Source organism: Monopterus albus, unplaced genomic scaffold (genome assembly GCF_001952655.1).
Source record: "Monopterus albus unplaced genomic scaffold, M_albus_1.0 scaffold12.1, whole genome shotgun sequence".
Taxonomy (NCBI): domain Eukaryota; kingdom Metazoa; phylum Chordata; class Actinopteri; order Synbranchiformes; family Synbranchidae; genus Monopterus; species Monopterus albus.
In genome coordinates, this window is record NW_018127892.1 from 4090701 (window position 1) to 4106182 (window position 15482).

Consider the following 15482-nt stretch of genomic DNA (forward strand, 5'->3'; position numbering starts at 1 on the left):
GCTGCTTCATTCCATTTTGAAAAGAGCTTTTATTGTGGCTCCAGATGGACTAGCTTTAAATCTGCAGTTTAACTTAAAACCTGTCACAGTGGGAACTAACTCCATGAACAAGTAGCCCTATTCTGGGGCAGGGAAAGAAAGCGATTAAAGCAAGGGGAAAGAAATGTTTCTATTTCGGACTTGATCAGAAGAAGAAGCAGTGTGCTTTAATACCACTGACAAAATCAGTTAGTTTTAAAGAATTATTTCCAACAATCATTGCAGCCAGGCACGTTTTGCTTTCAAAACCATCCTGTCCAGCTGCCAAGCTAAACTTTATTCCATTGACTCACTCCACAATCCAGCAAACTAGCCTGTAGGAATCCTAGAAGAATAGATGATCCATCTTGAACCAGCTATACAGGTACTCACTTTCTAAAGAGCTTAAAAAATAGCTAAGGAAACAGAAGCTAATTATAATGTTAGTTCTACAAACAAAGATATAGAGCTCGTCTGCAGGCAAAAAAAAAAAAATCTCACTGTTTGAGTTCATCCTCAAAAGGCCAATCTAAAGCACAACTTTTATTAGCTAAATAATGTTAGACTGAACCCTGAAATAGGGAAACTAACATTAACAAATAAATATCCATCAACAAACCCACAGCCAGTGTGGTCTAAAGCAGCATAATAAGAGCTTGCATAGCTGATAGTAAATATGCTAGCAAGTTAGACTGTTAGGCATGAGAAACATTTAATTACAACTCTAAATATTGCTGTTGAAGTAATGTGATGTGTAGCAGTATTACCACTGATAATAATGATCTCTGGTGTTGTGGGATGTGCCCACACATATCCCACAAGCTCTACCTTTACTATGAAAAACAGTAAATGCCCAGGAGGGACTGTATGTTATCGCCTATTTGTTATCAAGTTTATACTGCCGTAGTGGGATTGCTGAGCCTCTGTTAGACAGCTGAGGTAGGAGTTCTTCCAGGTGTAAAATATTACTAACTGTATAACTTTGATGCAGCTGCTTCACTTCATAAATTAGGTGCTGAAAAACATGCTATAAAAACATCATGTTAACAGCACTGCCAAAGTTCTGTGTGCTTACAACGCACAAGAGAATCCAGGAATATCTTATTAAAAGCCCTACTGAAACAACTGTTAATAATTGAGGAGTAGAAGATGCAACTGTTCAACCTCCATGAACACGTCCTTATTACATGCAATGACCTTCTGGAGCTGTAAGCACTACTGTAATTTGGTTTCCATTCTTGGAACAAAGAATTCAGCATTTCAGTTCAGTGCATTTACGGTTGATGCTGCGTTATTCATAAATATAACAAGCATGAAATCATAGGGACAGACACATGCAGTAACTCTCTCTTTGGTTGTTCTAGTGACTTAGCTAGTGGTTATCCTTTGTCAGCAATACTGTGTATGGTAAAACATGGTGAAAAACAAAACAAGCCTTATTTGGATGACTGACAGCAAGTCACTGTGCTATATATATATTTTTTTTTCTGGTGGCGTGAACCACAATGAGGTAGTAAAGTACAAGTTGGATATGAGCTGTAGTCAAGCGGGCAGCTGGACATCATGCACTATGCATGCATTGTCTGAGTTAGTTTAAAAAAAAATCATGTATCCACATCCAGTATCTGCCATTGGTCTTTAATACTCTCTTCAAACAAATCCCACCACAGTTTCACAGAAAATGGGTCGAACCGTAGCAGTGTTGCTGGTTTCAGTGTGATTGTTTGGCCTGCACCAGGGTTCAAATTAGCAGTCCTGAAAATAAATGAACCTAATTAAATAGACATTAGCCCTTGAGCAGGTTGGGATAGTCCTGTTTTTGATTTGTGTGTTTTTTATTCAAATAAGAGCACTGCGGCTAAATCTGCATTTAAGTAGATAAAAGGAGACATGTAGGGGAATCTCTAACCAGAGTGGGTATAAATGTAGCTGGTTCGGTCATGCCACTGCCATTAGTATGATTAAACCCTGCTACTCACCACTGCCCAGTTGTTACAGCACTGTTTCTTATAACATGACAAGATATACCAAAACTAAATCTAATGTTCACTTCCTACAGCACCCTCTGTGAAATTGTGTTCAACTCTAGATTTCTTATCAAATAATTGATATATCCTACAGTTTCAGGTTTATGCTTTTGTGTGAGAGAGGGGTTTTAGTTTCTCAGTGTTTGTCTGAGAGATGGGTTTACTGTGCTATATTGCAGGAGCAGAGGGTGATTTTTCACTCCTCATCTGTCTTCATTCAGAGGAGGTTGCTGTCTCAGAGATCAGCCCACCTCTCTGCAGGCCAGCTCACAATATATTTCTCATCTGGACATGCAGGTCAGATCCTGAATATTTCTTTGGAAGCAGCACCTTGGCTTCTGAAAAGACCAGATAAGTACAACACCTGATATGCTTAGTTGTTTTATAGTTCCGTCATCCTTATCATGCCATACTTTTTCTTCCTGCTTTCCCTTTCCTTTGGCATTGATACTGAAGAAGTGGTCATGCTAACTTCAAGAATCCAGGGCTGCACTGTTTGCTTAATCAAATTCACATCCTCTGTGAAAGCAATGCACGCTTGTGTTAGTTCCAGACAGGCTGTAAAAAAAATAAATAAATAAAAAAGCAACTCAACAGAGAAGTCCCGATTTTGGAAAACTGCCAAAAAGCTTGCAGTTTCCTCACTCTCACAGACTAAATTAGCCACCCTACACATGGCATGCACAATTAAGAATGGAGCACAGATTACCTCACTTTGAATTTCAACTGTTTAGTCCCAGAACATCTTATTATAGGGCCTTAACAATCTGCAAGGTTCTCTGAGAATACACAAAAACAGCATGAAACAACACAGCAATAGGAATCATGTGCATCCCAGCGGGGCAAAGAGCCACTTCCCAGCCGCCTGTTTTCATTTATCTAGGGGAATGATTAGCATGTCTTTTGGGGCAATCATATCAAGATCTCCATTATATCAGTGAATCTGAACCAGGAGTGGAAGTTGGAGAGAAATATGAGAGGGCAGTTGCTTTCTACTGTTTTAAGACAAAAAATAATCTCAGCACACTGCCAAGTTTGCTGTAAATCAAAAACAGTGGTGCTACAGTACTATAAAATACTTCTGTATATCACTCTGTGAAATCAAATTCAAACCACTGAAATCAAATCCCAGTGTTGTTTTGAACCATGAGACTTAAAGAATACAAACTGCCATAAAAAGTGGTGGATCAACCCAGAATCCAAACACCAAACCCTGACAATCATAGTGCCGTTCTGCTCCATAAAGATGGCTATAAAATAACTACTCCAGTTGATTTAATTTAGTCTAATTCTAAGCAGGTGGAAAAGGTATTCAGTGTTACATTAACATCCTGCTACAGCTTTATTCCCAGTTTGAATGAAGTAATATTTTTCCAGGCTAATCCTTCATTATCATTGGGGTCATTCTATCTCAGCTTGGTGTGGCTCTTTCCAATTTGTGTGAAACTGGGGGCCTCTGGGTTAAGAGGAGGATCTGCAAGCGGAGATAATGATTGAAAATGACTATTGTGGGATGTGCTAACTGTCAGCGCTGGCCTTCGTGGCCTGGGCACCACAAGGCCAATGATTCACTTTTGTCACAATGTCTTTGTTATGATTGGACAAATCTAATTTTGGACTCTAGCATGGGAGAAATAAAGCAGCATGAAGGCTCCAGGCTTCCAAGCACCGAGGACTGGAGGTTTGTGGACAGGAAGGGCAAGACGACAGCATGAAAGCCCGTGGTTGAAGTATAGCTGGACAGCGCTTTTCAGGTCCAGGAAGTTATTGTGTGTTAAGAGGACTTTTGTGCTCTTTATCTATGAATACAGTCACGCTGAGTCAGTTCATTCAGTGGAGTTCATTAAGTTAGAGCCACTTCTGCCAGCCTACATGTACACTGATTGTACTCAGAGGTAGCCATTACTTTCACACTGATTAGGAACCAGTGATTGTGTCAAGACCGACTAAGAACGCACACATACGCTGGAATTTCAATTACACTAAGGACCATTCTAGCCAACGTTCAAAGCCTACTTCAGTGCTTTTCCATTTAAGTGACTTGTCCTGAATGAACACATGCTTATTCTGAGGTATTTTTATATCAGTTTTAAAAACAAAGCAGCATCACATCTCTTAATGAATACCACACATTTGGAAGTGATTTTAACTCTTCTTCACCCCAGTTAGTCCAGTTTGAATACTCACCTTCTGTTCTAAACCACAGCATATGAAATACCATGTTGTTGTCATAAACATTACATGGACATATAAAGCCTCACTGACACTGGACTATGAGACCAATACTGATATATTGGCCAATATTTTTTAAACACTTAATATACTCAAACATTTTGGATGCATTTGATTTATGAATTGGCAAAAATCTATATTTTTTTATTTTAACATTTAATCAAATGACTATACAAAATGTAAAAGAGGCTGTTTGTAATGACAAACCCAGTGGACTCTGCAGTTCACCTCAACTCTATAGAGCTTTTTGGCATCTTTCATCTTGTCTAGATTTGACAGTTTTAATGTTTTGATTCATGCTGACCACTCTCATCAACACTGTTTTCAGACTCAGCAGGCAGTTGTTTGCATGCAAAAAGCTCTCATAACCCCAGCATTTTCCACCAGTTCAGTACAAAACAGCAGATAAATGCAGCACCTGGCAAATGAATGTAGTGGAGTGTTTAGCAGCTAAAGGTCCAGATATTTCCACCAGAGGTTTGGTGGAGCTAAAGGGAGGCTGTAGAAAGACAATTCCAAATGAATGCTAATTTTGCTCTGTCTGGTTGATGAGAGGCAATGTTGATATGGGTGGAGTGCAGACCCAGTGTGGACACTTTGTGGGGGATAATTGTGTTGAAGGTGGAGCTGTAGTCAATGAAGAGTATCCTGATGTAGGAGTCTCCATTTTCCAGGTGAGAAAGGGAATAGTGGAGGGCAGCCCTGATGGCGTCTGAGGTAGCCCTGTTGGGCTGGTAGGCATACTGTAGGGGGACCGGGGTGTCCGGTATACTGCTCTGGATGTGGGCCAGCACCACTCTCTCAAAACACTTCATAATGATTGGGGTGCCACTGGCCTGTAGTCGTTCAGGCAGGTGACCCGGCTCTTCTTGGGAAGGGGGACAAAGGTTGTGGTCTTAAAGCAGGTGGGGACGATGCTCTGGCTGAGGTAGAGGTTGAAGATGGTGGTGAGAACATCAGTCAGCTCACTGGCACATGCCCTGAGAGCCCTCCCAGGGATGTTGTCCGGTCCTGCCGCTTTTTTCACTGAATAAGACACAATGCTTTAGAAACTCTCCATGTGTTTTATATGAAAAATTAAACCTTTGCGTATTGTGTGACATGAACCTTGTCCATGCCCCTGCTTTAAAGCATGATTGATTTAATAGATGTAGAAAGTGCTGCTCAGTCATCTTACTTTACTGTTCTGCTTTTGTCAGGATGATTTGAAATGTAGTGATCAGGACATTTTACGGCTGAAAAATCAACTTGTCAGTGCCCTGTAGTCAAAAAACTATATAATGGAGAGAGTCTGACTAAACTACGTCGAACATATCCTTGGCACATTTGTACAATAAGATGAGCCTTTATTTGTCCCACTATGAGGAAATTCACAAAGCTACAGTAGCAAAGGGATATAAACAAGGCACTCGGTGTTTAGAACACAAACGTAACAGACCTGGTTTTTTCATTATAAAGAAAATAAATATATTAGTAAATATTACACACTGGGAGCAATGCTGGTTGTACAGCCTGACAGCAACAGGAAGAACGGACCTGCGATAATGCTCCATCATCTGTCATGTACTTGGGGTGGAGCAGTCTGTCACAGACAGAGTTGCCCGGTGCTGTCAAGGTGTCTTACATGGGATGGGAGTCATTCTCCAAACATCATCTGCACAGAGTTAAGAGGAGCGGTGACAGGACAGTTACCTGCAGGTCCCCTGTGCTGCAGACTACTGTGTTAGACACAGAGTCCAGAATCCAGTTTGAAGCATGGGGGTCCACCCCTATGTGCTCCAGCTTCTCCCCCAGGAGCCCCAGGCTGTATGGTGTAAATGACACAGGCGAAGCCAAAGAACATGATTCACGCAGTGCTCTCAGGCTTCTCTGGGTGAGGAAGATGTCTGTGTAAGAGGTAGTTGACAGGATCACCCACCCTAATGCCAGGCTGGTAGGCAAACAGAAGCAGGTCCATAGATGAGCTCACCAGAGGGCGGAGATGGACCAGGACAAGCCTCTCTAGTATCTTCATCAGGTGCGACATCAGTGCCACTGACCTGTAGCTGTCGAGGTTCTTCCAGTGCTGTCAGCACCGGTACCACACAGGATGTTTTCCACAGTTGTGGTACTCTCCCCAGCCTCAGGCTCATGTTGAACATGTGCGTAACTATCCCATTCAGCTGATCTGCACAGGACTTCAGGTGCCTAGAGCTGATGCCATCCTTGCTTTGATCTTCCTGAGCTCATCTCTGCAACTTATTATTTAGTGGCCAATACTGCACACTCCAATACCAATAAACCTGCAGTAAGCTAATATCAGCCAATACACAGACAAAGCCAGTTTATCACTTGGGTTCTAATGAAGATCACTGCACTACAGCAGTCCGTGTAAACAGGCTGATGAGGAAGGACTTTTGTCATGTAAAATATGGCAGTAGCACAAGGTTCACTTAGCTGTTCCAGAAGGTTTTGAGTTTACTTTAATATAAAGCCTTTATGTTACCTGATTTAAGTTTATTTGCTTATGTTATTGATGATGGCGAAGATAAGAGACAAGGATATGTGCATTTTCTGTCAGTCAGAGAGAAGCCAGTTATAATGAGGCACCACAGAGCTGAAATGTTCATCTGTGATATCACACTGAAGTGAAGGCCAGAGCCGCTTCAACAACAGTAAACGCTGATTTCATACAGTAATTTTTAAATGTCCAAAAGACTTTTTTATGAGGCTAATGCTGTTTGTTTTAAATTCTGAAATGTGCTGTGTCAGAAGTACCTTTCCATCTACCATAATTGATTCTTCTGTACACTGTGTACATTGGATTGCTGTCACAGATGAGAGGTCACAACAAACTCTTCAGGCTTGTTCCAGCTCTAGCAGACAACGGTGATTATTCACAAACAGAATGGACTGCTCCAACTAATATGTTTTACAATTAAAATTCTGTGGTAGTTTAAAGTCTGCTCTTCAGCTTTCTACTGCATGGGCACACCACTGTGAATCACAAAGAGGCGCACACCTCCCATTTTACCATAATCTCAACAATCAATCTGCCACACCACAAAGAAGCCAATGGGCCCTGACAATATATACCTGTCAGATCATTGCCTCTAATGCATTAGGCTCTGATGCCTCTGATAGACAGCGACAGCTCTGCACACAAACAAGTGGGCCACTCTCTCAAATGTAGTGACAGCCTTTTGTCCAGCCACCTGTCTGTTATTACTCAAATCAAAAATGCGTAACCGATTGGAGTTATGGATTCATCTCCCCTGACAGGAAGGGAGCAAGATCTGACTAAGGAAGAGTGGGTGAGAAGTTAAGCTATAAGGAGCAGGACACACAGATACACCTGTGATACAAAAGGTTTTTCTATAGATTGTGATTTTAGTGTGTTGAATTATTAATTAACCGTTGCATTCTTGCAAAAGTATTTGTGTTATTTTCACAGCTGTGCTTGTAGGGAAGACAATAGTTAGAAGGCAATAAAGGATTTTCAGTGTTCTCATATAGTTTGAGCCTAGGATATATTACATAAATATCTAATACCGTGGGATGCTGTCTTAGCAGTTTTGTTTCCAGAGGAAGCTCCCATGCTAATTACATTTTATTAATGTAGTGAATTAATAATACAATTTTTTTCAATATCACATGATTCGATGGTTTTCATATTACAGCAAACAGTGCAAATGTATTTTCCTCCCCTTCTCTCATGCAAAAATGTTCAGCTGTTATAAAAAGCAGCACAGACCTTTGCAGTAAAGAAATAGTTTGCATTATAGAGCAAAGCTGTAAGTTAACAGGGAAAATACAGCATCACATTTTAACACTGTTAAGATGTCTGAGCAGCACAGTGTATGTGGGAGAGCCTGCGATAGGGAGTGTCTTTGCAGTCTATCATAAGTTGGCTAAAATTGTTTTGTATATTACGTCCATAACTGTGTTTGTATTAGGTCTACCGAGCAAACATACACAGGAGAAAACACCAAGGCATATACAAAAGAGCTGAAGCCATTCCTAATGTACTTCTGTTCTTTCCTGCACTACTGTAAACACAGAAGGTGGTCACTTTGAGTTAGTCATGTCAGCCAGAGAACTGTTCCTGTAACTTTAGGCAACAGGATTAGAATAAAAAAGCATAGCTATTATTTCTTTTTATCATTATTCAAGTTCAAAGATTATTCTAATTCTACTAAGAACATTTTAAAGAAACTTTTATATCATTTGTTTGGTGACTACCTAGTTAAAACGGTTTAACCATGCTAGTGGTAGGGCACATATCGCAGTGCCATTGGCTGAAACCTAATGACTTACATGGTCCCTCTGAGTGACCAATAACTATTGGATGGACTGCCATGAAGCTCTGGCCACTCCCTGACTTTTCCACTAGTACAGCCTCAAAGAGCAGAGGTGTTCCTAATATTCTGAGCCTCTCATGTATGTAGCTGGGGAGGACAAAAATATAGAGACACCTCTGAATATAATATAGTCCAGTACAACACCACCTTTAACTAAGACCTCAATAATAAACATAGAATTGAATTTATACATTTCTGACAATTTCACCAAAAACTGAAACATTTTGAGCTTCACAAACACAGATGTTCAGGTGGAAGTGTTGCATGGAAGTGCATACAACTGTACAGGTGTACCTAATAAAGTGGCTGGTGAGTGTATAGTGTACTTAAAAATTCCACAGTGGAATGTAAAAAGTGTAAATGTAATGTTCTTCTAACGATCCCACAATGCAACACTTCGCGTTTCATCATACGAGAAACTGTATTTATGTGGTTCTGCAGCTGTTAGTGATGACCCAAAATACTGATGATTAGTAAGTGTCTGAAATCTCAGTTTACTGTTCACTACTGAGTGACTTACTTAGCAGTGTACATTATATAGGGAGTAGTGAGTGAGTGAATAAGGAGTGATTTCAGACACAACCTTTGTCTTTTTATGGCCTGTTCTATCTCACAAGCCATGTTTTGTACATTATGAGCTTTAAAATTAAAATAAGCATTTGAAACTGTGCAGTCTGATGAAAACTGGTGGTCTAAGGTGGACGCACAAACACTGTATCAGCATGTCTGTCACTTATTATCATGACCAGGCACCCGCCCACACACGTTCACAGCTCCCCCTTTAAAGCATTTACAGAGATTTCCTCAATCATGAAACTTGATTAAACTGAATGCGAGGTTATAAAGAGCCAATTAACACAGAGCAGATGTGATATTTGGAAATATTATAGGGCATTATACTGATGATATATGAATCTATGGGAGCAAAAAAAACCTCTGTTGACTCTGGCTGGAAAGCTAAAGTATATGCCTCCCACACACCCTTTAAGTATAATGAGCATGAAAGCGCAGTACAAAAGATTTTGATGAGTCCCTACTCAGAGGTTTTCATAAAATGGTCATTAAACAAACAAAGGTGCACAGCTTGGCATACAAACATATGGTGTAAAATAATTGTAATGCAATTACACAGTAGAGAAGTTCTTGCCCAGCTTACACCGTGCTGCCTCTGTGCCCCTTTTCCTTTCTTCTTCCATGAAGAGACCTTATGGAAAACACACAAGCCACGTCAAATTGGACGTGAGGGCAGGAAGAAAATCTGCCTACTTTTATCTGTGTTCCCCCCATCACAAATCTCAGAAGTGCGCCACAGTGTGCTCAAAGCACAGCTCTGAGATAGCCTTGATAAAAACATCACCAAGCCAGGGATTTATTCTGTTTGTTTCATGTTCTCTGATCCGTAAATAAACACCATAACTGACTTCACACCAGTAAAATTGCATTACAGGTCTTTATCCAGTGCAAGCTCAAGGAAGAGAGAGACTCAATTAAATCTTAGCTCCTTATGCTCCTGATACAAGTATTATTTATGAGCTATTGAAGGTCTGAAGCATCATTTATAATTAGTAGTTCTCAATGAAACTATGACAAGAAGTGAAGTTGGCATGAAAATATCCACTGGACTACTGATGAAATCAGGCCTCCGGTGTTTTTGCACCACTGAGATTTTGAAGTGGGCAAACACAGTTATGTTCTGTTACTCCGCTGATTTGAGTCATACTATATTTTCTTTTTCTGGTTAATTTTAAAAAGACCATTTTCGAATTTTCTGTGCATGCTGTGTGTCGCCCCTCTCTCTCTCTTATTTCTTGGTCCTTGCTTGCTCAAGGACATAACATGTAAGGCTTAAAGGACCGCCGGGGGCAAGAGAAGTGGAGCTGGATGTGTGCCACAGCGATGAGGCACAGGACCACAGCAGTGGATCTTTCTGAAGACAATTACAGGAAGAAAAAACTCAAGCCCCATGTCTTGATGAGAATGCAGACTCATGAGGACAGACACATGGCAGAGACAACAGACATCGTGGGCTGTGTTCTAAGCACTTACAGATGTAGATTGAAGGCTATCCTTGCTTGATCAGTTTCTGGCTCTTGCTAAGCTCACGGATAAGACAAAAGGAGGTAAGATTGGATATTCCTCTCAGAAATCCCTGTGAGGCACCTTTCTAAACATAGCTAGTAGCTTCACTTAATGGAGAAGATAGATTTTTTTTAAATAGGAATAAGGGCAAACAGTTTCCCAGTTCTCTAGAGACAGAAAAAAAGATCTTTAGTCTTTATCTTCACTTTACAACAATGACATTTATTCACTTCATTTTAGTAACTCTATTTGACGTCTGGTAGCTCTCTACCCTGATGATATTTCTGCTTTTTCAAACAAAGGGCATAGTCACAATCACACCAGAAGATTTTCCTCCCAAATTATGGCTAACATTATGCTGCGCCGGCATTTTTCTGGCATGGCTCTGATCTTCTCATTTCGTGGAGTGTGGTATCAATTTTCATCACCATTCACACTGAGATGCTGTGTCCTGCTGCTTTATAACACACAATGCTCAATTAGGATCATACTGGGTATGGTTACTGAGAAGGCCTTGGCATATGGCAAACATCATTACCGTACACTTCAATCCAGTGAGTCACCACTCATAATAGAGTCGCTGTCAAATAGGTGAGCCTCAAGGAAGAAGCATCATCAAGGTGTAAGGGTGTACATGTACAATGGACACGTGAGATGCTGTTTGACTTTATGCAAATCATGACCTTTCATTCCGCAGATGGTCAATTTACTCTAGGTGGCTCTTTTATTTGGAATATAACTGATACTGTGCATGAATGACTGTAGGCTTATATATGAATGCAATCAAATAATGAATTGTGGTCTCATGGCAGAAAAGACAAATAAGGTCACTGAATAAGAAAGTTTTTATTGCATTTGACTTGCAGCAGCAAAGTTTAACAGATGTGTTTTAACCTCATAGCATGAACAGGTCATTTTATTTGTTAAAAAACTACGCTGCTAAAGCCAGACGTTATCAGGAGAGAATAATCACAGCAATGGGCAGGATGCGTTTTCTAAATAGCATATCAGGTTGAACCCTTTTCCCACAGGACTAAATGGTTTCATTAGCCAGACCACCAGCTGCCCTCAGATCTGTATGCACTGTGCTGGCTGCAGGGCAGCCAAAGTAAACGCTGCTCTCTTCCTTGTGGCACTAAACACATGATAGAATATCATGTTCACTGAAACTGAAATGTGCTGATTGTTTCAGCAAGAAGTGAGTTAAACAAGAACAAAGTATTTTTTATAACATGAAATGATGCTGTTATTGTTGTGGTGATTTGAGCTATGAAGATCTGTAACTTTCCCTGCAAAATAACCATGGGCTTGAAGACAAGTCAAGAGGTAATAAAGCTGCACCATTGCTTCTGCTGCACAAGAGAATTTGTGTTATGTTGAAATACTCATGAGATAAATGTTATTTAAAGCCAGAACTAAGTATGTTATACAGGTGCAAAGTCACTGAGTCCTGGCTGCACTGGGTCCTTCATAATGTATAAAAGAACATATGAATGATTGATTATTAGCTGAACTGTCAGAGAGGATGACAAAGTTAGATACTGTACATACTGCACATATTCAGACAGTATAGCAGACTGACACCCTCACACAGCAGTGACTCACAGGATGTTACTGCCTTCCCGTTTCTCAGGTAGGATCTGTCCCATATACTTGGCAAAGACACGCTTGGAGACAACCAGTGTGTGGGCTACAGTTTCTGTTCAACTGCTTTATGTCTGGCTGCATATTGTTTGTGAAAAAAACACACGCTTCATTAGTGGAAAGAGCGAACTGGAAGACACATAAACAAGTAGGCTGAAATTGTGCTTACCTCCAAGAAGTAACTGCAGCGTCTGAAGCGCAAGGATATGCAACATGTTTCTTTGAGCCGTCAGAAAAACAAGAATCTCTCCAGAAATTGCATGAAAGCCGAACTGGCTTAATTCAAGGAGAAAATTCTACTTTCAAAATCGATAGTAGAAAAAATAAAAGATGAAAATGCCTCTTTTCCAATAAAAATGCCATGTCTCATCTGGTTTTATGCAAATACTAAGAATTGAAATTGTCAGTGAAAAGCAAATTTGAAAGCATTTTCAGCAGTGTCGTATCTACTTGATTTTGTCAAGGAAAATCAAAATTTGACGATGAACTTGCGTGCAGCTTTGCATCACTCTTTGAAGCATTTTTCGAGGAGAAAACGTTTAGATGCCTTACAAAATCTTTTCAAACTACAATACATTTTCACAATGATTCTCTTCCAAATCAGTGTTATCCAAAACAAAACAACTGAAAATGTACTCAGTGCCTTGTTTGTCTGCCCTGTATCCTCCGCATTACCAGGTTCCTAAAGTTGGTTGCCGCGTCGTGCGTAAAGTCCAACAATCTGGGACGAACAGAAGCAGTTCCCGCTCGGCATCGTGTATGGTGAAGTTTGTAAAAGTAGAGAAGTTCAAGCAGTAACATTGATGAGCATAAATCCACACCCAGACAACCGTAAGGTTTCGTGAAGTCCTGACAGAGCGCAAATCCAGCAGCACGCAGCAGCCTCAGAGGAGCGCACAGACCAATGATCTGGCAGCCAAATGTTCAGCTGCTCAGCTGGACTTTGGCACCAGAAATATTCGGAGAAAGTCAAGCCTTCATCCGTTTATGTTTATGTAGAGAGGGTACAGGCTACAGAGTGAGTGGAGCTTACGCATTGTCAGCCTGTCCAATACGTATTGAGAGAAGCAGAGAGAAAGAAAACCTGCTGTAATGACTGACTACTATTCACAAATATTGGGAGGGCGCGTGTCGTTCCAGGAACCCATTAGAACCGATGGTTGTGAGAGTAAATATTTTTATCAAACATTTTTCAAGCATTGAATTAACATTAAACCCAAATATATCCCAGTTTAAGCCCTGCTTGTTCTCATAACGCGTTTTTTAAAGGCACACGTGTACACCTTTACGAAACACAGCTTCCAGTGAACACCATTGCCGCTGTGCACAAAAATAATGACTTTAAAAGTTGAAATCGGACATGTCCAATGAATTGCATGATTGCGCCACTTTGCAGGCACTGGCGACCCCGTGTGGCGCGGGCACGGGCACTGAGCTAAAAAGCGCTGTGCTGCTCAGATGTAGAGTTAACAGACTGTGAAGAAAATCAGCAATTTGGTGAAAGCACGTTATTGATTTCAAATTGAGTCTGTCATGTTATCCCGAGAGAGACGCATTCAATCACTGCAGCATGTTCAGGTGTGGCTGCAGTGCTCACCAGTGAGTTTCTATGGCCTTTGTTGCATTTTCAGACAGTTTCCACTAGGTTATCTGGTCTGTGGATTAAACCGTGAACAAAACAGCACATTCATTTTCTGCACAGACCAGATGGTGTTGTTAACTAAAGATAAAGAAAGATGCATGAGCACTAAATACAGAACAATCACAGGGGTCTCCCATAGTCTACTGTTTTTTTTTTCCTGAGGATTTGTTTCACTATGCTGCTTGTCTGCCTATGCTGTGCAAAGTTAGAACTTAGTCCAAGAGAAAGAAATAGCAATGTCATTTTGAGACTGAAGTGATGTTATTAATAGAAAGGCAAAGAGAAAGAAAATCACCCAGAACACTACTTACACTCACAAAGACGGAGTGTATAGATACCACTCTGGTTGGCTGTGAAGAGATTTACAAATGTAAGAAGGAATTTGAAACATCTTTTTGGTAGTTTCAGCTGCTACATATGTCCCAATTTTGAGGCCTCATTTCTTCCATCCATCCATCCATTTTCCTCCGCTTATCCGGGACCGGGTCGCGGGGGCAGCAGTCTAAGCAAAGATCCCCAGACTTCCCTCTCTCCAGACACTTCCTCCAGCTCCTCCGGGGGAATGCTGAGGTGTTCCCAGGCCAGTCAAGAGACATAGTCCCTCCAGCGTATCCTGGGTCTTCCTGTTTACTTCAAATTTCATTTTTCTTTTTAAGGATGCAAGTTTTTAGTTCCTCTGGAGTGTGTGCAGTTTGACCCTTGAATCAAACCTTCTCTTGTACAGCTGCAAAAAGTATTAAAGGCAACAAGACAAAAGCGTTGAAGGTCTGGAATCTCACTCACACAAAAGCTGGGAGCCCTCCAAACATAGCCTCCTCCAAAGCCCAACACTCACTCAATTCCCATGAATCCTGCACTACACTGAGGTCCATTGAACCGCTGGAAAGCAGAAAGGGCACCAGACAGAGCTGCAGTGGCTTAGGTTACATTGTCTGTAGCTGCGAGTCATTAAAAAGGTAGCTGAACTCCCAGTTCTGCACATGGTAAGTCCATTTCCTGGGTTAAATTACTGAGACACTGCTGCTGTAAAAACTCACACGCCACCCATCTCCCTCTGAAAGATGATAAGAGACATTAGATTAAATAGGAAAGTTTTAAAAGCAGGTAGAGAATTTCAATATTTAAATTGATACCTAGGAGGCAAAAATACATGCGATTATGTCTCGTCAGATGTGACGTTTAGATCTGCAGACCTCTCTGAGGACAGGTCGTAAGACTTTGATGTGTGGTGAAAGGTCTCAAGGCTTTGATGTCTTAAAAAAGATCTGGAAACTTTCATGCTTTGAAAATAGAGTGAAGACTGAAATGTATTTTAGATATCAGTGCCTGGATGTGACAAAACTTTTTACAGCTCAGCCAGGATGAAACTGAAATTTTAATTGTAGGCACTAAAGCTCAGACAAAGAAACTGGACACTAAATTAAATAATCTAGTACTTACCCTGAACCAGCAGGAAAGAAACCTTCATGTCATCTTTGACTCAGAACTGGACTTTAAGGC

General features: G+C 40.8%; 1 protein-coding gene across 5 annotated transcripts in view; it reads right to left on the reverse strand.

Moving 5' to 3' along the window:
* Positions 1-13337, reverse strand: part of si:dkeyp-14d3.1 (transmembrane protein 132C) — a 117559-nt gene extending 104222 nt beyond the window's left edge. For all 5 annotated transcript variants that reach the window (XR_002274205.1, XR_002274207.1, XR_002274206.1 and 2 more), the window contains exon 1: positions 12510-13337. Coding sequence is in view for 2 of the 5 variants with exons in the window: in XM_020590726.1 (XP_020446382.1) it covers positions 12510-12555 (46 nt within the window). In the remaining 3 variants the exon portion in view is untranslated. The remainder of the gene's footprint in view (positions 1-12509) is intronic.
* Between the last annotated feature and the right edge of the window lie 2145 nt (positions 13338-15482).